Source organism: Bubalus kerabau, chromosome 3 (assembly GCF_029407905.1).
Source record: "Bubalus kerabau isolate K-KA32 ecotype Philippines breed swamp buffalo chromosome 3, PCC_UOA_SB_1v2, whole genome shotgun sequence".
In the NCBI taxonomy this organism is placed as follows: Eukaryota; Metazoa; Chordata; class Mammalia; order Artiodactyla; family Bovidae; genus Bubalus; species Bubalus kerabau.
In genome coordinates this window covers 101084054-101107922 of record NC_073626.1, presented here as the reverse complement: position 1 = coordinate 101107922, position 23869 = coordinate 101084054, and the positions used below count along the sequence as shown (strand labels likewise).

The 23869-nt window shown below is 35.4% G+C and overlaps 1 protein-coding gene across 6 annotated transcripts in view; it reads left to right on the top strand.

Moving 5' to 3' along the window:
- The window catches only part of EPC2 (enhancer of polycomb homolog 2), a 279917-nt gene that overhangs the window by 239989 nt on the left and 16059 nt on the right, over positions 1 to 23869 (top strand). For 5 of the 6 annotated variants that reach the window (XM_055572649.1, XM_055572647.1, XM_055572646.1 and 2 more), the window contains 5 exons: positions 6930 to 7136; positions 13937 to 14085; positions 14762 to 14894; positions 17009 to 17200; positions 20412 to 20501. In XM_055572649.1, the coding sequence (XP_055428624.1) occupies positions 6930 to 7136; positions 13937 to 14085; positions 14762 to 14894; positions 17009 to 17200; positions 20412 to 20501 (771 nt within the window). The remainder of the gene's footprint in view (positions 1 to 6929; positions 7137 to 13936; positions 14086 to 14761; positions 14895 to 17008; positions 17201 to 20411; positions 20502 to 23869) is intronic. The other variant, XM_055572650.1, reaches the window with a different exon arrangement.

Genomic DNA, 23869 nt, shown 5'->3' with positions numbered 1-23869 from the left:
TGAAAGAAGAATTATTTACAAAAAATGAATTTTCTTTAGTGGAACATTCTATACATGATACAGGGACTGTAAAAACAGAACAGAGAATTGCTAAAGTGGAGAACTCTAAGGTTTGTTTAAAGCATTTCTACATGTGCATAGAAAATAAGAATGTGCAACAAAATGCCAGCAATGGTTATATTTAGGTACTGGAATTATTGGTGATTTTTATGTTCTTTTTCTTTGTTTTCCAAATTTATTATAATGAGCATGTATTGATATTACAGTTAAATTTTAAAAATAAAAGTAATAGTTGGTGTGCCTATGTGGTATATTAATATGCTAATTTTTATTAATGCAGTAAGAAGTTACTGATATAAATAAGCTTTTTACACTAGACTGTTAAAACTTTTCACTTGTTTAACTATACAAATTCATTATTTTCTCCCGACTTCCAAGTTAGTCCTTTAAATACCTGAGGATTACCAGCTCTTCAGAACATTTCCCAAACTTATCCATTGTAGAATGACTTCACTGCATATTTAGCTTGTCAGTCTCCCCACAACTCATTTTGATGGAAAGTAATATGAAGTATACTAACCAAAAAAATGCATTAAAACTGAATTTTATAAAATTCAACTTAATTGTATAAAAATTTAAAAAAAAAGAAAAAGAAAAGATGGATTATTTTGACTGAATTATTAATAGGTTTTGTATAGTAAAAGATCTCCTCTATGAAAAATAATTCTACTTGTATTTTTGAGAGGTTGTCTTTTCTTATTGGAAATTTGTTTTAATCATCAAGGTGAAACTCATTATAATTAGTCCTCACAGTTTTCCTAGGATTTTGATCACTGGCATCAGATATAGTTTCAGTTTTTCTTCTTTATGTGTAAATTTTCCTAGCAATCCTAGGCTTGATCAGACTTGTGTTATTTCTCCTGTTTTCCATGATTGCTCAGAAATTCTCATGGTGGCTGAAATTATGTCATCAGAGGCTTGCAGCTGTTTTTTCTGTAGTTTGCTTTCTTTCATTCAGTTAGTAATATTTATTTAATGTTCAAGTGAATAAGACAAGTGATAGAGGCTTTTCCTTTGTGAACTTACCATCTAAGTGAGTACAGGATAAACCAAAAACATGTCAACAATGTAATTAACTATCCACTATAATCAGTATCACAGACTCAATGGACATGAGTTTGAACAAACTCCAGAAGATGGTAAAGAACAAGGAAGCCTGGCGTGCTGCAGTTCATGGGGTTGCAAAGAGTCGGACACGCCTGAGCGACTGACCAACAAAGATAATCAGCATCATTCTATTTCAGTTCTCTTTGCTCACATGCAGATTTCCAGGCCATAAAACAATTGACTAGGTTCTCAGAGCATAATAGCATCTACTTTCTGCAGAGAAGATGAAGGTGAAGGTTTTGCCACAGGATAAAAAGGTGGTCGTATTAATAGAACCAGAGATTAAATAGAACCAAGCAAAAGCCAGACCTTATTCCAAGTGTCTGATCTGGGAATTCATGGGTTTCTTTATTTGCTCATTTTGCAAGGCAGTATAATACCAGAGTCCAGGGCAAGGAATCAAGTTTATGGTTAAACTGGTATTTATTAGATTGCTAGAGAAAGACATAAAAGATGGACTGAGGCAAAAGCTTCTGCTGCCACTATTCTGTGGATACTGTTGCAATGAAGTTATTGAAAACTCCAGTTGCCAGCATCCATGATTATTTTCAGCCCCCATCCTTTTGTTTTATTTGAGCTCTCATTTCTTAAAACTGTCATCACCTTTGGTCTTTCAAATATAGATCATTCCCTTTTGGTTTCCTTAATGATTTTTTATGACCATTTCTTCTAACTTTATTGTACTGGCTCCCTTTTCATTCAACTGCTGTGAACATTAAGGTTTCATAAAATTTTGTTCTTGGTATTCATATCCTGATTATTTGGGGGTTAATCACCTCATAGCGGATTTTTGTATGTATTATATAATACGTATGCCTTTAGCCTTGACCTCTTTCTTAAGCCCCAGGATATTCTTTTTTCTCTTCTTGTGCTGCCTTATGGATTCTCCATCTAGACCCACAGACCATTAAGTTTAATTTTCTAAAACTTAATCTCTTAACTTCAGATGATCTTATACTGTATTCATTCTCTCTTCAGTGACTCCCAAAACTTAGGATCTTGTGGGTTTTTAAAACCCTTTATCTTTAGTTGCTAAATTTCTGACTCTTCGTTGTGCACCTATATGTTTCTTAAATACTCAGTCTTCAATGATCTCTTCTCTCATTTCTTCAGTCTTTTTCTTTTTGCCCAAAAATGTGCCAAGGGGCTCTATTTCCAAGCCCTTTCACTTGAGCCTGTCTTTCTCAATAAACTACCACCTTCTGTTTTTTGGCTTTTTTTTAAAGTCACAGTTACATTTTCAAATTATACTAATTCCACATGCTAATAAGGTAATGCTCCTAATCCTTCAAACTAGGCTTCAACAGTATGTGAACTGAGAATTTCTAGATGTACAGATTTAGAAAAGGCAGAGGAACCAGAGGTAAGTTGTCAACATCCATTGGATCATAGAAAAAGCAAGGGAATTCCAGAAAAATATCTACTTCTGCTTCATTGACTAGGCTAAAGCCTTTGACTGTTTGGATCACAACAAAATGTGGAAAATTCTTAAAGAGATGGAAATACCAGATCACCTTACCTGCCTCTTGAGAAACCTGTATGCAGGTCAAGAAGCAACAGTGAGAACTGGACATGGAACAACAGACTGGTTCAAAATTTGGAAGGGAGTGCATCAAGGCTGTATATCGTCATCTTGCTTATTTAACCTCTATGCAGAGTACATCATGTGGAATACCAGACTGGATGAAGCACAATCTAGAGTCAAGATTGCTGGGAGAAGTATCAACAACCTCAGCTATGCAGATGATACCACTCTAATGGCAGAAAGTGAAGAGAAACTAAAGAGTCTGTTGATGAGGGTGAAAGAAGAGAGTGAAAAAGCTGGCTTAAAACTCAACATTCAAGAAACTAAGATCATGGCATCCCATCCCATCATTTCATGGCAAATAGATGGGAAAGCAATGAAACAGTGACAGACTTTATTTTCTTGGGCTCCAAAATCACTGCAGATGGTGACTGCAACCATGAAATTAAAAGACGCTTGCTCCTTGGAAGAAAAGCTATGAACAACCTAGACAGCATATTAAAAAGCAGAGACATCACTTTGCCGACAAAGGTCCATATAGTCAAAGCTATGATTTTTCCTGTAGTCATGTACAGATGTGAGAGTTGGACCACAAAGAAGGCTGAGTGCTGAAGAACTGATGCTTTCAAACTGTGTTGTTGAAAAGGATTCTTGAGAGTCCCTTGGACAGCAAGGAGATTAAACCAGTCAGTCCTAAAGGAAATCAACCCTGAATATTCATTGGAAGGACTGATGCTGAAGCTGAGGCTCCAATACTTTGGCCACCTGATGTGAAAAGCTGACTCACTGGAAAAGACCCTGATTCCTGGGAAAGATTTAAGGCAGGAGGAGAAGTGAATGACCAAGGATGAAATGGTTGGATGGCATCACCGACTCAATGGATATGAATTTGAGCAAACTCAGGGATGAGAATGAAGGCAAGGGAAGCCTGGCATGCACTAATACTCAGTTCCAAAGTTCTTACATTGTTCTCTTATTAATTTGTGTCTCTTACCTTAATTCCCATATTGTCAGTTTCTTTAGGTACTGGATTTGTCTTAAAGTTTATTTTGTTATCTTACCCACAACTGATAGCACAAATGATGGACTGAGACTTGTTATTGGACTGTTGGGTAGTTGATATAGTAATGTTGGACTTACTGCTTAACTGGCTATTTTATATGTAAAAGCATTAATTTTTACATGTGTTTTATTCATTTGTGTATTAAATTTATGCATTTATTGAAATTTCTAAACCATGAATTTTGTATATGTGTGCATGCTCAGTCATGTCTGACTGTTTGCCACCCCATGGACTGTAGCCTGCCAGGTTCCTCTGTCCTGGAATTTTCCAGGCAAGAATAATGGATTGGGTTGCCATTTCCTCCTCCAGGGGATCTTCCCTACCCAGGGATCGAACCCGTGTCCCCTGCATCTCCTTTATTGAAGGCGGACTCTTTACCATTGAGCTACCAGGGAAGGCTGAGTTTTGTATGTAAGCAAAGTAAATGATCTTTGTTCTCATAGAGCTAGTTGCAGTCTGTTGTTTTTCAGTCACTCAGTTGTGTCTGACTCTTTGCGACCTCATGGACTGCAGCACGCCAGGCTTCCCTGTCCTTCACTCTCTCCCTGAGTTTGCTCACTTATGTCCATTGAGTTGACGATGCCATCCAACCATCTCATCCTCTGTCGCCCCCTTCTCCTCCTGCCCTCAATCTTTCCCAGCATCAGGGTCTTTTCCAATGAGTCGGCTCTTCGCATCAGGTGGCCAGAGTATTGGAGCTTCAGCATCAGTCCTTCCAATGAGTATTCAGTCTAAAAGAAGAATAATTTTTATCTCCCATCCCTTACCCTCAAAATAAGTAAGTCAAGTAAGTCAGAGCTGTCTTGGAAATCATAAATTTATCACAGATCCCTTTGCCAATTAAGTAGTAGTTTCCACTGCTTTCTAGTGGGTGAAGTGCTAAATGGCAGAACTTTTATCTTAGGATATAAAAGTAGTGGGATTCTCTTTTTGTGGAGTTTCAATCATGTGGTTTAATTTGTGGCTATTTTATCTGTAAATAGATCTTGCTGGTCAAATTTAATGTTGTCACCATGATAGTAGAGAGGCACTGATACTGGTTGCCCTAGAATAACTAAAGCTAATTTTTACAGAATGAGTAAAACCAAAATTATCCAATAAAATAAAAGTTGGTCATCAGTTCAGTTCAGTTGCTCAGTCGATATAATAATATAAAAATAGCAGTTGACTGAGAAAATACAGTTAACCCAGAAAAGTAATGTCAGGATGTTTAAACTGTGTATTGGGTTCTTGTTACCTCAGCTGTAAAGAGGGTACTTAACCACCAGGCAGGACATTTCTAGCAGGAGCAAGAAGCACCAAGAGAAGAAAATCTGAGGCATTGTTTTAATCTCCTGACATCTCTTGCAGAAAGATAGGAAGCAGTGTTATTTTGATAACACTGTATAGGCAATTCACCATGATTCTGCGGGTTGATGGAAAGAGATTATCTTCCTCCCCACTCCAGGATTAGATTAAGTTCTTGATTTAATCAGTGAAGGCTATAAAATTTTATCAGAAGCAGAATGACCATAGTTGAAGCACATGCAACATGTCACAGCACTGTTCCCCTTGGTCCCCAGAGCTACCAGTTATGCTACGAAGCCCCAAGCATGTGGTGAAATTTTGTTAGATCCAGAAAGCTCTGTTCTTATTCTTCCACCATCCTTATAGACTTTGAAAGTATGCATCATCATTCCACAGAACTTCAACAGTGGGAGAGTGTCCACTTCAGGCTGATGTTTGGAAAATATTCGTTCTTTTGGTTTGGTCTCATGTTTCAGGCTCTGGCTGTCCTCTTTAGAGACCATGTTACTCAGTCTCTCAGATGCACTTAAGCTGACTCCACTGAGACTGAATAAACCAAACAATGGCCATTTATAATTGTATTGCACTAAAAGTAACTGTCACATGGACTGGAATACTTGAGTTGATATTGTCAGTGTAGTCTCTTCCTGTAGTCACACCATCTTGGCAGCCAAATTATAATAAGAAACCAACTAATTAGCTCTAGTAGTCACCATCATAGGACTAAAAGTCCAAATGATCATTGTGCAAATGATCATTACATTTATTGCATCAAGTAATGCCAATATGAGAAATCAGATCATATTAAAAATACGTTTTGTAAGTCATACTTTCTTCAAATGAATTAATACAACCACCAAATTGAATAGTATGCTGATCTTAAAATTTCAGTGATATTTCCCCCCCATTTCCAAGTTTTAGGAGATATTTCAGTTTGTTTTGAAAATGAATCTTCATCTCTAAAGTAATAAAAGTAAAAAGATTGGGATACCACCACTTCAGTAAGCATTCACAGCCCTAAAACTCCATAATATTTTTCTAAGCTTCACTACAAATGGATCTTTGTAACCCCCAATCCATCTTGTTAGCCTCTGTGATCTTCGCAAAGAGCAGGGAAACAGATGTGACCAAGCAAATTTTTACAAACTTGACTTTTGAGATAATGTCAACATATGTTGGCTGCATTGATAAAGGAGAGAGAGATCTCTGAGATGCCACTGTCCCAGACATGACATTGTCATCAGAAAGATGAGTATTGAGAATAAGGATTCTCTAGTATTTAATCAGCTTTGTAGAGAAATTGTTTTGTATGTGACTGGTACAAAAAATTCAAGATTGTATAGTGTTGAAAATTCTGGAAACATGCTCAGTTTGTCCTTTTCAATTTCAGAGAAGTCATGTGTGTATTCAGTTAGCAATATATTAGAAAGTATTATTCATCATTTATTTTGGAGGGAGGTAAAAAGAAACCACCTGTAAATTCTATTTTCTGTTGAAAAACAGAAACGCTTAATGATGCTAGTAGACGAAGACTAGTAGGTCCTCCAGTGTGTGTGATGAATCACAGAGTATCAGAATTTTGAAGGACTCTGGATATCTCTAGTTCAAGACTTACCTAAGTCATAAAACTGTTGTAGACTTCTCATTAATTCAGGCTTCTTAAATATTTTAAGTGGTGGAACTCACTACCTCTTAGGGCAAATTTCTAATTTTGGTAAATCTTACTAATAAATTCTTTGTTAGATTGAATTGAATTGTGCTTTTTGCCATCATGATACCTGATCATAACTGTTAGACTGATCACATTTTTTTCCTGTAGACAAAGTTTAATCTTTAAATGTTTTCCCTAAGGATTGTAGTTAATGACAGTTTTTATTTTTTATTTAGCTTGTAACACTTCAAGAAGCAAAACTGCTGCTAAACGAAGATGATTACCTTATTAAAGCTGTATATGACTACTGGGTGAGAAAACGTAAAAACTGCAGGGGACCATCCCTCATTCCTCAGATAAAACAAGAGAAAAGAGATGGCTCTACCAACAATGACCCTTATGTTGCCTTTCGGAGGAGAACAGAAAAAATGCAAACTCGAAAGGTAATATGCAAATTAGGTTTAACTGAATGTGCCTAGATAGTATTTAAGACCAATATTTTTTTTTCTGCCTATAGCTTGAGTAATTTTGAATAATTTGGACATAAAGTGAAGCTAATGACATTGTTGAACTTTATATTAGAAAGCCTACTCTTCAGTAGCCTCTATCCTCCAGTTGTTTGCAATGTTTGTTTAATGTTTATTTAATACCTATGAGCTTTATAAATCTATTGATTACATCATTTTAGGCTTGCAATTGAAGTGATATGAGGAAATTCATGTTATGAGGAAACAGGAGTTTTGAGTTCTTCAGTAAGCTGTACATTCTATACATATCTTCTATTTGGAAGCTTAAGAGTTCCTTTGAAACCATATTCTAAATCATGAATGTAAAAAAGGACTTTACTCCCTCTAACTACTGTGGGGTCATGGGAAGTTGGTAAAGGTTCATTTTCAAGCCTGTTCTGCTAACAGTCACAAGTAAGACAGTAAGACAACAAAATCTTTTTCTCCTTTTCTGAACTGTCAGTTGTGTCAGATTTCAAATTGACAAACTTGTCCTCACCTAGCTTTCACAAGCAAGATGAGCCAGAATTCTAAGAGAAACTGGGTCTCATGCTGTGAAATGATACGGTAAAGAAGAAAACATTATTTTAGAGGGGGAGGTCACTGTCTTCCACTTCTCATAATTAATAATAAACACCAGACACAATAACACATTCTGTAACGTTGTAGAATATTAGGAACATGCAAACGTAAAAAACGGAAGGAATTGTAATTGGAGGTCCAGCGTTTTCTCTGGATTCCTGTTTCTCCTAACATGGAGTGCTTGTCCTTGTCAGCTGTTAATATAACAGCTGTGAAGCATAACAGCTGCCAGAGATAGTATATTTTAGGGGAAACTCTTCTGCTTAACAACTAGTTTTTATAACTATTCTTGGATTTCCCAAATGTAGATGACCTTCCCTAACCCAGACTGAGTTTTCAATTTGGTGTTTTGGATTTTGGCTACGGAGATATTAGATATTTCATGGAGATTAATGCCTTGTTTAGAAAAGACTATATGAGATAAGTTTGTAAATACAGTAAGGTTTTATAAATTTAGATATGAGGAAGGAGAGGTTTATCTGAATTATTGAAAAATCTGAATTTCCAATTTTTAAGAGAAATATAATTGCTTCAGATGTATTGCAAAACAGCAATATATTTTGAAGGAAAAGTACTGTTGGGTTTCTTTTAATGGATAAGCATGAAATACTTAAAATAGCAGTATTATTGACATAAAAAAACAATATTCCTAATACTTAAATGTGTTTTATTCTTACATAAGTTAAATCACTGTTTTCTAACCAGCACGTTTTGCGAATTGCTAGAAACAAGTTCCTGTGTTTAGGCATTTCTCCATTGTATAATAACTAGGCCAGCATTTTCCTGATGCTGTGATTCCTACCCTTCCTCTTATCTGTTTTCTTATTCATCTCTAGCATGGTACAGTTTCTTTTTCAATGGTCTTTTTATTTCTCTGTCTTTAGTTGTGGGACCAGAGACTATTCCCCTTCACATATACTATTGTTTCTTGGAAATGTCTGAGTTTTAAAATGAGAAAATTGGGAAAGCAGTCGAGAATGAGTACCCTAGGTGTTCAAGAGGTGGTTGGGCACTGGGATATGCAAAAAATGAATACTAGTTCACAGAGGTTCTCTGCTTCCTTTCCTATTCCCACAAACTTAAAAACATTCCAGAGGGGGTAGCTATATAAATAGCTGCTGCAAAGGCTAGAGTAAAGGACTTCTGAAATATTTGCTTAGAAGTCTAGAACTTAATTTTAATCATTAAACTAATGTTTAGTTTGTGAGTGCTTAAGTGCTTTAGGACATTCTTAAGTGAGATGGTGGTAAGGTGCCGGCGTGTCTGAATGCACTGACTGGGAAGGCTTGAATCAGCGTATACATTTATGTGTTTAACCCACAGGTAAAACTGTTAACATGTGTGCCTTCGTTCTCTCCTCCTGTGTGGCCCAGGTGAAGCAAGATAGGCAGAAGAGCAAACTTCCAGGGTGGTGCTTCTCAGTCTGGCTGCACATAACAATCACTTGTGAATTAGCCTTGGTTTACAAAGATCTATAGTTAACTATAAATTATAGCAGTTTGAGAACTGCTTCCCTAGAGATTTGGCAGTTGATCAAAACTGTAATATTTAACTGGAATAGGAAGACAGGAATTTGCTCTCAGCAGAGTTGGTTGTGGAGAAGGGTAAAGGGAATGAGTAAATTTGAATATAGGGAGTAGACAATCTTAAAAGCACAGAGAAGATGTCACTGTGAACTTACAGATTTTAATATTGCTGCAGCTAGAAATAGATATAAATCTGTGCTTGTTGATGTACATAAATGTATTATAGGCTTATTTCCTAGCTCTGTTCACATAGAGCATCTAGAAGCAATTAGTGTTAGTTGCTCAGTCGTGCCCGACTGAGCAACCCTGTGGACTATAGCCCACGAGGCTCCTCTGTCCATGGGGTTTTCCAGGCAAGGGTACTGGAGTGGTTTGCCATTTCCTTCTCCATCAACCTAGTACCTTACATAAAGCTAAAATCATGACTGCCTGAGTTGGTCAGGTTATAAACCACAGTTCCTCCTCCCCTGCTGCTGGCCCACCACCATTTAGCCTTCTTGTGAAGACAATGTAAGAAATGGTCTTCAAGCCAAGAGACAAAAATGTAACTGTTCTAAAACAGTGAGGAAACCTCAAGATCTGGTTTTGACAGAGATGAATAGTGAACGAGGCCCAGATTACACAAGACTCCAAAAATTCACGAACAAGTTATCTGAAAGGGAAGAAGCTATGTAGCTGGTATTTTGTTGTTGTTTAGTCGCTAAGTTGTGTCTGACTCTTTGTGATCCATGGACTGGAGCCCACCAGACTCCTCCATTTTTGGGATTTCCCATATAGAAGCAACTAGAGTAGCATGTAAAAATACTGTTTTCCTTTAAGGAAACCAGGGCTCCTTAAAAAAAAAATGGTTGATTTCAGGTCTGGTACTAGGAAAGCATACAGGTAAACTTGGAACATTCTTCTTTGCCAGAATATAAAAATGTGATGAAAGAATGTTGGAGCTGTGTCAGAAAGCCTCAGGAGCCAGCTTAAATTAGAGTGACTCTGCTGATCACATCTGGGGAAGTTTGTGTGTCACAATAAGGAGAGTAATGGATTATAACTCATAAAGTAACCCATGCGTCCATACTGATATAAATATATGGATGGATGATACATAAAAGAGAATGCTTTTCCTTACCATAGATTTCCAACTTACAAATGTCAGTGAAATGATGGTGTTCATTTGGCAACTACCATTGTCTCTGGCAAAAGTTAGAATTAACGGATGATAAACTGATGGGGGAAATTTGATTATATAAAGTCCCATAGTGTACTTTTTAATTAAAAAAAGAAAAGAAAAATAGTAATTTGACTAGAGAAACCTGGCAAGCACCATCTTAATCGAGTGATCAAAGTTAACATCAGCAGTAATCCGACAAATAGGTATCATTTAGCTCCTGGTATGATGAGCAAGGGACACAGTTTTACTTCTGTAATGGTCATACCAAAAGTTCACAACCCCAATTTAAATGTGGAAAAACATCGAAGAAACCCAAATTAACGAACATTCTACAAAAAATAAATGGCTTCTACACTTCAAAACTGTCAAGGTCATGATCACGATTGAAAGTCAGAGTAAGTATTCCAACTTATAGAAGATTAAAGAGACATGGACCATAAAGAAAGCTGAGCGCCAAAGAATTGATGCTTTTTAACTGTGGTGTTGGAGAATACTCTTGAGAGACCCTTGGCTAACAAGGAGGTCAAACCAGTCAATCCTAAAGGAATTCAACCCTGAATATTCATTGAAAGGACTGATGATGAAACTGAAGCTCCAGTACTTTGGCCATCTGATTTGAAGAGCCAACTCATTAGAAAAGACCCTAACGCGGGGAGAGATTGAAGGCAGGATAAGAAGGAGGTGACAGAGATGAGATAGTTAGATGGCATCACTGACTCAATGGACATGAGTTTGAGCAAACTCTACGAGATAGTGAAGGACAGGGGAGCCTGGTGTGCTACAGTCCATGGAGTCGCAGTCAGACACAACTGAGCAACTGCACAACAGCAAAAGAGACATGACAGCTAAATTCAATTTTAATCCTGAATCAGATCCTAGACTGGGAAAGAATTTTTTATTAATAATAAATTTTAATAATAAAAATTATTATTTCCCACCAATGTCCTTTATAGCAACATTATATAAATATAGGAAATCTGTATATACTGTTGTATTTCTAGTTGTGAAGGACATTAGTGGGTCAATTGGTGAAATATGAGGAGAGTCTATAAATTAGATAATAGTTTTTATATCAGTTAATTTCCTGATTTTGATAATGTTACTGAGATTGTATAAGAGACTGTCATTATTCTTAGAAAATACACATTAAAGTGTTTAGGGGATGAAGGCATTATATCTTCAACTTGAAAAATATTTAAAAATACTGTTGCTAATAAGTTATACATGTATGTATGTGTTTATATACATACATGTATGTGTGTCATAGTCCATTTGTGCTATTGTAACAAAAATACATAGACTGGGTGGCTTAAACAGTGAATATTTATTTCTCAGTTCTGGAAGTTGGGAAGTCCAAGATCCAGGTATTATCAGACTTGGTGTCTATTGAGGGCCCGCTTCTTGTTTCACGGATGGTCCTCTTGCTGTGTCCTCACATGGCAGAAGGGGCAAGAGAGTTCTCTGGGGTCTCTTTTATAAGGGCACTGATCCATTCATGAGGACTCCCAAAGCCCTCACCTCCAAATAAAAATCACATTGGATGGTTAGGATTTCAACATACGAATTTTCAGGAGATGCAAATATTCAGTCTGTAACAATGTGTATATACATCATAGAGATATATAAAGCAAATATAACATATTAACCTTTGGGGAATCTGGATGAAGATAATATGGGAATTTTTTATACTATTTTTGTAGCTTTTTTGTAAATCTGAAATTATTTCACAATAAAAGGTAAAAGTAGAAGAAAGGGCAGGAGTGGGGTAAAGAAAACTTAGGGAAGCTACTTATTTGGGCCTCGAGAGAGCAGGAGATGAATGAGTAGGAAGGGGCAGAAGTGCAGAGTCCAAGAGGAACATGGAGTGAGGAGGAGGACAGCTGGAAAAGGTGCTGGTGCACTTTTTCTTCAGCTGCTGTTATTTATCTTTAGAACTTACATTTCTTTCATTCTTAGACTTTAAGCCTTTTGAGGATAGGAGACATGTGTAATACTTTTTACAGAGATCAATACTAAAGTATTCAAGTATTTTGTACTTTAATATTTGCTCTTGGTTATGTTCATTTTTTTTCAATCATAAGGTGCAGCTGCTGCCTGGTTACAAAATATTTTGCTTAAAACTGTGCTTTAGATTTTTGTCTTTTGTCACATATATTACTGAAGGGGGAAAGTGATATATTTCCTTTGGATAAGATTAAAGAGGATTTATTATTAATAACATAGTATTTTTTAATATGCAGTATGCACTACCTTAATGAGATTTAGTTTAAGTAATGTTTTATAGGTAATGATTAATTTTTAAATACAAGAAACTACGCAAAAGAAAACAGTAAAACTTTGTATCTTCCTCAAGTTTTATTTTATCTTTTATAATCCTCCGATACAAAACCTGGCTTTCTTTGGGTTCAGATTTCTAATGTCACATTGCTTTATTAAGTCAAGTATGGAAAGCTTGCTTAAATACAGTCTGAACATATAGAATGAGGAGTGGCAGTGGTCTATTTTTAAACAGATAGTTCCACACCTAATAGAAAGTAAGAATTCTGTGTCTATTTGATTGAACAAAATATTTTTATTAACAGTAACTTTTAGATGCAGATGATGCAGGTAGTTATAACTGAGCCTTCTCTAGTTATTAGTTAGAACTTTTACCTGTTAGTTCAAGTTACTTTTGACACTTCAAAGTAAGAATTTATAATGAAATTCAGACCTTTTTACTAGTAGATCTCTTTTCTACTCTGCAATGAGGTTATACTACATTCAGCATGGTAATTCCATTCCTTGAGATCCTTTATATTCTGTAATCTATTTTATATCTGAGGTTTTTTTTTTTTTAAATTTTATTTTATTTTTAAACTTTACAATATTGTATTGGTTCTGCCATATATCGAAATGAATCCGCCACAGGCATACACGTGTTCCCCATCCTGAACCCTCCTCCCTCCTCCCTCCCCATACTATATCTGAGTTTTTAAAGTGAAGCTTTGCTTGTCATTGTGAATCTTTACACTGTAGTGTATTGAACTGTCCAGCCATGATTAGAAGGCTGAAAGGATAGCAACTCAGTTTGGCTATTTTTAGATAACCTTGATTTGACAGAACTGTTTCTCTCTGTCATTGAAAAAGACCTTATAACAATAAGAAAAGATCACATTTTTTGATATAGTAGTTTTTGTTTCAGGCAGACTTTAAAAATTTTATGTTGGAATTATCCCATCTGTGTCATTCCATCTTTTCAACAGCTGGCAACTTTTTCTTCTGAATATTTATTGAGATATTTGCTTTTTTTTGTTTTTAGTTAAATAGCTTGTCTTAATGTAATTGCTGTTTAGATGTGTGTGTGTGTGTGTGTGTGTGTTTAACATTTTGCTTTTATAGAACGAATTTGGGTCTGATAAGATTTTGATGAATGAGGCTGGAAATCTGGACAGTTGGATTTATTCTTTTAAACTTATTATTTTAAATAGAATCGAAAGAATGATGAAGCCTCTTATGAAAAGATGTTGAAACTGAGACGAGAATTTAGTAGAGCCATAACAATTTTGGAAATGATTAAGAGAAGAGAGAAAACAAAACGAGAATTATTGCACTTAACCTTAGAAGTTGTGGAAAAAAGGTAACATTGCTATTCTTACATACCAGTAATGCTTCAGTCAAATGAAAGGCAAAATGTAACCAAATTTCAGCTTTATAACTATTGAAATTGATTATCTAACAATATCTACATTTTTTGAAAATTGTGATTGCTAGTTTTTGCTTTTTGTTTTTAAACCATTAAGTTGCCAGTTTGGGTTGCAAATTTGGGAGATATTTTTGTGAATAGTATAGATCCTCTGTTACACTTATTTTCTTGTTGCAGAATCATTTAACTGTATTTAGAAAAGAACTTGGAGATCGTATTGTCCCATTCACTGTATTAAAGTTTCTGTTAAACAAAATTTGAGAGAAATAAATGTTTAATTGATTTTTTTTTTTTTTTGATTAGTTAGGAAATACTTGTTTCGGTGCATTTTGAAAATGTATTCACCAATGTAATAATCCTTTTCCTGAAAATATGAAATATATGAAGAGTCCATCTTCTGTGTATCTTAGAGATTAGGAGAGTTTTGTTTTTACTAAATCCCAAATATGAGCTTCTTTATTCCCATGCGTTTTCTCTCTTAAGAATAATCCGATTAATTGTTGGCTCTGTCTGATTAGTTGTGTTCCAAGTAAATGATGTATCATTGGTTTTTTATTTCTTTTTTATTTTTGAACTGTAACATTTTCTTATATATTATTTCCTTTTCAAGATATCATTTAGGAGACTATGGTGGTGAAATCCTTAATGAAGTGAAGATCAATAGATCAGAAAAAGAATTATATACCACTCCAGCAACTCTTCATAATGGAAATCATCACAAAGTCCAAGAATGTAAAACTAAGGTGAGTATCTTCTGGGGAGAAGCATGTATGATAATATTGACTGGACAATTGGTTTCTGAAATTGTCTTATAATAATAGTTTGGTTTAGAAGGAAGATTACTAATATGTTTCAGTTCCTACTTTTTGCACTTTGCTAGGATTTTTTATATGCATGTTGATTAATCTTACAACATCCCTTTGAGGTAGATTTTTAACCTCTGTGTGACTTTTAGATCATATAGTTATTAAGTGGCAGGTTTAAGATTTTGAGTCTAGGTCTAACACCAAAAACCATGTGTTTTCAACTGTGCTATCTTGTATCCCTACAGAATAATGGTAATTACAGCTTAGTTATTATCACTGCCTTAGCAAATCCTGCATTGTGATGGCAGGCATCAAAATTAAACCTTTCTTCATTGAGACTATTCAAAGTTACTGTCCTCAACTATTGCCATAACCAGCATTTATCAGTTGCTGCTTATCTTGACTTGAAAAAGTCCTATAACTTCTAGAACTCAATTTTTTCCTAATATAGAGACTAGTGATTAGTTTCTTAGACTGAAGAGTTACATTTATTCATTATTCACTTGGTGTATAAAAGCATTCAGTTGAGAAATGCAAAAATTAATAAAACCTTTGAAGAGCTTAGATTTTTTAAAAGAAGCAGGTTATTGGCTGAGTTTTTAGACAGTAGAGCTCTACTGTGTAGCAGGATTTTAAAAATGGCTTAGGGTGTTTGTGGAAAATTCATCTTTTAAAAATGTGCACAATCCTCATTTTTCATGGGTTCTTTCTTAAAGGTCAAGGAAGAATGGAGTAGGGAGACTCCTCCATTATTCAACTGTGTCAATTCAAACACCAAAGTTCTTTCTTATTAATCACAGGCATCTAGCCCACCTACCCTTTAAATCACACTTACTTTGCAATAAACCAGACAATAAATGTCATTTTGTACATTATTTTTTAAAATCTAGTTCTAAATCAATGCTTTTCCTAGGAATATTATTGATAGGCATAGAATATGAAAATCTCAACCCCAAATTAGTGCAGAATCAGCCTTTGTTATATATTGATTCTTAATCTTAGATCACCTCTAAGATTAAACACCCACACTATTTAAATTACTAATTTTAGAAATATGATTGCATTTCACATAGTTAACTATGTTTCCTTTGTCACACATCCTACTTTAAAATATAAGTAATTTCTGAGAAGTTGGGGATTTATTTTTGATGTCATAGCCATGCCCATTGTATGAAAGCATTTATATCTCAATAACTCAGTGTTTCAGCAATGTTTTCATCATGTATAACATTTTTGACCCTAAAGTAGTTTTAACGAAAATCTGAGCTACTTGAAAAAATGTAAAACTTCCTAAATACTTTTACACTTTGTTAGTGCTTGTAATTTGATGCTTAGAACAGTCATTTTCAAACTTTTTAAAGTAGATTCTTATTTATTAAAAGGAATGCCAGTATATTAAAACAGAAACAACTGCTCTGTTGAGGATAGCTGGGTTCTAGACTCCACCCATCAGTTAAGTCTCTGCCAGACAGCCTCTTGCGTGCCACCAAAGAACTCTGGGGTACTTGAAGACAGTTTGATTATTGTTCAGCTAAGGTGGTAATTAATTCTAAAAAGTGAAGGTTTTTCCCCTAATTAATAAGCTTTTCTGTCTCAGAAAAGTTATTCCACATGTAGGTATTTTTAAAAATTAGAAATAAACATAGAAATGAATTCATGAATTTATAATCTAATTAAAGTCATTTAAAAAATAAAAATAGTTAATTTTCATCATTAATCAGTAGACAAAATAAAAATAGAATTTAAATATGTTTTAAATACTGGATTGCATAATAAAGAGAAATTATTAAAAATCACTAATATCTTAGTTTAAAGTATTGATAACAATATAAAAAAGTAAATTTAAATGTCAGTTATTTTTCACTGTAATCTGTGAACGCAAAGCACTTTTTAGCTTATCATCACATAATAGTTTCTGCATATTAAAACCAGAAAATAAAGTCACCTCCTGGGTAAAAATGTATGTTTTTTCAAAGAGCAGTATAGTTTTTTATGATTTCTAAAATGATTTTCATTTCTTCCTTTTGGGGGAAAAATCATCATGTAAACAGCACCCGCATCATTTGTCTTTGAAAGAAGAGGCTTCTGATGTGGTTCGTCAAAAGAAGAAGTACCCAAAGAAGCCTAAAGCAGAGGCTGTGCTAACATCTCAGCAGCCCACTCCTGAGACCTTGCCTGTGATCAATAAGAGTGACCTTAAGCAATATGACTTTCACAGCTCAGAGGAAGATGAATTTCCACAGGTGCTTGTTTTAAAACTATTCTACAGACATTTTCTTCTAGTCTTTAATATTGCTCTATTTTAAAACATAATATATTAGAGTTTTGATTCTTGCTTTCTTCACTTAATGTTATAACATAAACGTTTTCCACAGTATTTATGTAGTTACTGAAATGGTTTTTGCTTTGTTATTTTCTATCAGTTGAATATATTTTATTTCTTTTGTGTAGCATTTAGGTGGTTTTAAGCTCTCCCTTTTATAAAAATGAGCATCTCTACCTCGTCCTTCCATATTTGAAATAGATGATTAGAAACGGAATTCCTGAGCTAAAGATTATAAATATTTTAAGACATTTAACACATAATTATAAACATTCACCGATAATAATTTCCATATTCCATCAGCATTGTATTTTACAACTTTTAATGAAAATTGTGCTATTTTATTTAACAATAACTCTTTGACTCCAAAGAAGATTTAGAATTGGTTCAAATTTTAACTTGTGAAAATAATTCTTTGGTTATATTATAGCAGTTTTATAGCAAATTTTAACAGTTTAAAAATCTCAATTTTTGTTTCGTATGTGCTGTCTTTTAAAACAAAACTTTTATTTTATATTCTAAAGGATTGATTTCAAAAAATACATTGTTTAGCACCTGGTGTAGCAGTGGCCTCCTTTTTTCTTTTTCATACAGTATAGGAAATCTAAAGAGAGTACTATAACATGTGTTATTGTATTTCAACATTTTGACTGACTTGCTTAAAAAAAATTTTTTTAAATCAACATGACAGATAAATTTGGAAGCAAGACAGTTTATAAAACTCCTTGTTGTAGTAACTATTTAAAATCTAGAGTTTATATAAAATTTGTCTTCTTTGGCTAGATTATGTTAGTTTTACTTTATTGCAGATGATTTAGTTTTTCTAGCCCAGATAATATTTCAGCATTCATACACATTGTAACAATGCACAAAATGTGTTTAGTATGCTCTTTAAAAGCACTTAAATGAACTCATTTATTAAAAGTTGTCAGATGGTCTTGCTCAAGGTTATGTGGCAGTCTGGATGGGAGGGCAGTTAAAAAAAATATTAAAAAAAATAAGTAATATTGACAGAAGATTATGTTGTTAGACTCAGGCAGGGCTTTGAATAGTCATGGGACATGAATTAGATGACATTTTGAAGGAATGAGGGCACAAATAGTAGGTCTTTTCCAGATAGAAAATGTAGGGAAGGGTCCCAGACAGAGAAAATAGCATATTAGAAGGAATTGCTAGCAGTAAATTTAAGTGAGGAGTGAAATGGTTAGATAAATACATATATAAAAGCCAATAAAGTTCTGCTATACATTCCCAGCCTTTTAAGAATGATGCTAAGGGATACTGTGTTTAGTAGAAACTTTTCCTATATTGCTAGAATCAGTCTATCCAGTCTGATAGACGCACTCAGCATACTAGATATATTCCTCATCTGTTAAGGAATCTTCACCTCTGTTCTAAATTCTTACATTTATTCATATAGTCCCCTTCCCACATGAAATTACATTTTGAAACTACTAGGTTCCTCTGAATCCTTGTACTGGGTCCTTGAAAAACATTAATTTTTATAGTGGTATCCCTGGTTGCTAAACAGTAAGTAAGCATGTACCTATAGTTGAACATTATTCAGTGAGGCAACTATTTAGAATGTGGCTCTTACAAAGTCAGGATTTTATTGCTTAAAAGATAATTAAAATAATCATACGCTTCTTCTGTGTGCAATAAACAAGAATAAAGGAATAAGGAGCCTTAAAGAACTTAAAGAACCAGACTTCTCCAACTGATTTGCAAAAGAGCAGAGTACAAACCCAGTCTCTTCTCAATCATGCTTCTGATTCTCCTAACATCAGCGCTGTCTTCTTAAATCTCAGACTAAATCCTGGAAACCCCTCCTTGGGTAATCCGGAGGAAGGGATGCAAAAAATTTCTGAGACTTTGTTTGTGACACTTTCTGTGTACATTGTAGAAGAGGTAGTTGTTTTATAAAGGAACCAAAGTATAAAATTCACATTTGGGATTTCCTTTCCAATTTCAGGTTTGAGTTTGGTTCCCTAGGAAGAAGAATCAGCCCCAGCTTACTGTTTCTGTGTCTCCCCCATAGGGTTGGTGGAGGTATATTGGAACCTCAAACAAATGCCTTTCTCCCCTGGATGATCCTGCTCAGTGGTAATTACCACAGTTTTGAAATAATGTGGAGAAAGCATTTTTCCTCTCAAAATAGGAAGAGAGGGATTTGTGAGGTTCAAAAGTTTGCAAGTAAAGGTGGTTGAGCCAGCGTTGTCAGAAAAAGAGATGTACTCCCAAGTGAAATTGCGAGACAACTGAAACTTAAGTACCAAAACTTTTTTTTTTTAATTTTAACCATTATGGCTAGAAATTTATCTAAACCATATTATTTCCTGCCAAATCAGAGTATATTTGTATTTCACTTAATCTGTTTTTGATAACATAACGTTTGCTGTAATGTACCAGTGCTGCCTTAGAGGTCTGCTCAGATTATGTAGGGGGATTTGTCCTAGTCTCACTTGGTCCTGTGCTTTTAATATGTGACAACTTTTTGAAAGTCTTTATTCTTTAGCTGTCCAATGGTGAGATTAGTACTTCTAAACCAGTCTGCTTACCTTTTAGCAAGTCCTCTTTCCTCTTTTGATTTTCAGCTTCTGATCTGTTAAATTTTAAAAATGATTTTAAAAACAAGTAGGGAAATAAGGGACTCCCCTTTCAGTGCAGTGTATGAACTTTTCAGCTTTGGGGGATGGGAGGTTATTCATAAGCTTTTTTTATCTTCCTAGTTTTAGGCTTTATTATAGAGAAATGAAGTTATTGTATAAAAGCATACCTACCTATAGATGAAGCATAATTATTATTACAAAGTATTTATGGCCACATACAATATTTATAAAATGTATAAATGGGGTATGTAAAAACCATACGAATTATTCTCAAGCTTAAAGCGTTTACATGTTCAGAAACAGTTAAGCAATACCATGTAAACTGCAAGAATTTACCCATTAAAAATGATTATTAACCGTACAAAACTTCTGCTAATCTTTAAGTATTTTGGGGAATTCACTACCTACTGTATGTAATGTGGAGTGATTCACTGTTTGTGATCAGATTCTGATTTTAGACCATTACAAAGATTGTTGACTTTTGGTAACTCCTAAATGGAACACTTCATGCTTCTTTCCTAGGTACCGTCCCCAGCATCAGAACCCGAAGAAGAAAATGATCCTGATGGTCCCTGTGCTTTCAGGAGGCGGGCAGGATGCCAGTATTATGCTGTAAGAACTATATTTTTTGTGGTGTTTTGGGAACTGGAATTAAATGTCAAGATGACTTCAGTTCAATTCAGTTGTTAAGTCATGTCCAATTCCTTGCGACTCCCACGGACTGCAGCACACAGTCCATCACCAGTTCCCGGAGATTACTCAGACTCCTGTCCATCGAGTCACTGATGCCATCGAACCATCTCATACTCTGTCGTCCCCTTCTCCTCCTGCCTTCAGTCTTTCCCAGCACCAGGGTCTTTTCAGATGAGTCACTCCTTCACATCAGGTGGCCAAGTATTGGAATTTCAGCTTCATCATTAGACCTTCCAGTGAATATTCAGGACGGATTTCCGTTAGCATGGACTGTTGGATCTCCCTGCAGTCCAGGGGACTCTCAAGAATCTTCTCCACACCACAGTTCAAAAGTATCAATGCTTTGGTGCTCAGCTTTCTTTATAGTCCAACTCTCACATCTATACATGACTACTGGAAAACCTATAGCTTTGACTAGATGGACCTTTGTTGGCAGAGTAATGTCTCTGCTTTGTAATATGCTATCTAAGTTGGTCATAACTTTTGTTCCAAGGAGCAAGCGTCTTTTAATTTCATGGCTGCAGTCACCATCTGCAGTGATTTTGGAGCCCCCCAAAATAAAGCCTCTCACTTTTTCCATTGTTTCCCCTTCTATTTACCATGAAGTGATGGGACTGGATGCCATGATCTTAGTTTTCTGAAAGTTGAGTTTTAAGCCAACTTCTTCACTCTCCTCTTTCAGTTTCATCAAAGACTCTTTAGTTCTTCTTCCACTTTCTTCCATAAGGGTGGTGTCATCTGCATATCTGAGGTTATTGATATTTCTCCCAGCAATCTTAATTCCAGCTTGTTCTTCATCCAGCCCAGAGTTTCTCACGGTGTACTCTGCATATAGGTTAAATAAGCAGGGTGACAATATACAGCCTTGACATACTGCTTTCCCAATGTGGAACCAGTCTGTTGTTCCATGTGTCCTGTTTTAACTGTTGTTTCTTGACCGGCATACAGATTTCTCAGGAGGAAGGTCAGATGGCCTGGTATTCCCATCTCTTTTAAGAATTTTCCACAGCTTGTTGTGTTCCACACAGTCAAAGGCTTTGGCTTAGTCAATAAAGCAAAAGTAGATGTTTTTCTGGAACTTACTTGCTTTTTTTGATGACCCAATGGATGTTGGCAATTTTTTCTCTGGTTCCTCTGCCTTTTCTAAATCCAGCTTGATCATCTGGATGTTCACGATTCATGTACTGTTGAAGCCTGGCTTGGAGAATTTTGAGCATTACTTTGCTAGCATGTGAAATAAGTGCAATTGTGCTGGAGTTTGAACATTCTTTGGCATTGCCTTTTTTTAAGGATTGGAATGAAAACTCACCTTTTCCAGTCCTGTGGTCACTGCTGAATTTTCCAAATTTGCTGGCATATTGAGTGCAGCACTTTCACAGCATCATCTTTTAGGATTTGAAGTAGCTCAGCTGGAATTTCATCACCTCCACTAGCTTTGTTTGTAGTGATGCTTCCTAAAGCCCACTTGAGTGCATTCCAGGATGTCTGGCTCTAGGTGAGGGATCACACCATGGTGGTTATCTGAGTCATGAAGATCTTTTTTATATAGTTCTTCTGTGTATTCTTGCCACCTCTTCTTAATATCTTCTGCTTCTGTCAGGTCCATACCATTTCTGTCCTTTATTGTGCTCATCTTTGCATGAAATGTTCCCTTGGTATCTCTAACTCTGTTGAAGAGATCTCTAGTCTTTCCCGTTTTATTGTTTTCCTCTATTTCTTTTCATTGATCACTGAGGAAGTCTTTCTTATCTCTCCTTACTGTTCTTGGAACTCTGCATTCAGATGGGTATGTCTTTCCTTTTCTCCTTTGCCTTTAGCTTTCTTTTTTTCTTAGCTATTTGTAAGGCCTCCTCACACAACCATTTTGCCTTTCTGCATTTCTTTTTCTTAGGGATGATCTTAATCACTGCCTCCTGTACAGTGTCATGAACCTCTGTCTGTAGTTCTTCAGGCACTCTGTCTATCAGATCTAATCCCTTGAATCTATTTTCACTTCCACTGTATGATTGTAAGGGATTTGATTTATGTCATACATGAATGGTCTAGTGGTTTTCCCTACTTTCTTCAATTTAAGTCTGAATTTTGCAATAAGGAGTTCATGATCTGAGCCACGGTCAGCTCCTGGTTATTACTTTGCCAACAAAGGTCCATCTAGTCAAAGCTATGGTTTTTCCAGTAGTCATGTATGGATGTGAGAGTTGGAGTATAAGGAAAGCTGAGTGCCAAAGAAGTGATGCTTTTAAACTGTGGTGTTGGAGAAAACTCTTTAGAGTCCCTTGCACTGCAAGGAAATCCAACCAGTACATGCTAAAGGAAATCAGTCTTGAATATTCATTGGAAGGACTGATGCTGAGGCTGAAATTCCAATATTTTAGCCACCTGATGTGAAGAATTGACTCATTGGAAAAGACCCTGATGCTGGGAAAGATTGAAGGTGGGAGGAGAAGGGAAAGTCAGAGGACAGGCTGGTTGGATGGCATCACTGACTTGATGGACATGAGTTTGAGCAGGCCCTGGGAGTTGGTGATGGACAGAGAAGCCTGGCGTGCTGCAGTCCATGGGGTCGCAAAGAGTCAGACACAACTGAGCGACTGAACTGAACTGAACTGAGGAAATGGGAAGGCTAAGAAACGCACAGTATGTCATTAAAAATAGAGGAAGTATGAATTTCATCTGTGCTTGCTTGCTTTTTTTTCCTCTATTTTTCAAATTATGAAAGTATGATAACACATTTACAGAAGATGTGGAAAACACAGAACAAAGTTGCATATAGTTCCACCATATATTACAATTATTTTTTTAAGTAGATAAATTAAGATTTTTAGTTGAATTTCAATATCAAACTCTTAAAAATTAATAGAATGAATTTACAGAAAAGTAGAAGCATATAGTAGACCTGAAAAGCACCATGCACCAATTCAACATAATTGAGATTTATACAGTTTTCACACAACTGTGGGATACAATTTCTATTCAGGTTTTCATTGACTACAAACTGGGTGACACTAGAACATACTCAGGTACCTAAAATAAGGTCATGCTTGCTTTCTTGAAGTTCAATTTTTGAAAATCCTATTGAAGTCTCTGTAATATATCTCAGTAGCAAGTTTATAAATTACTAAATTCATTATCTCTAGAGTCACTGAGAGTTGGACACTGCTGAGCAACTGAACAGCAACTCTTCTACATAAATGTTAAAAGCCACATTGTTCTTTAAAGATACATTTCTTTTAAAATATATCTTAAATATATTGATAGTCATAAAAATTTAGTTTAAGTTATTTTGA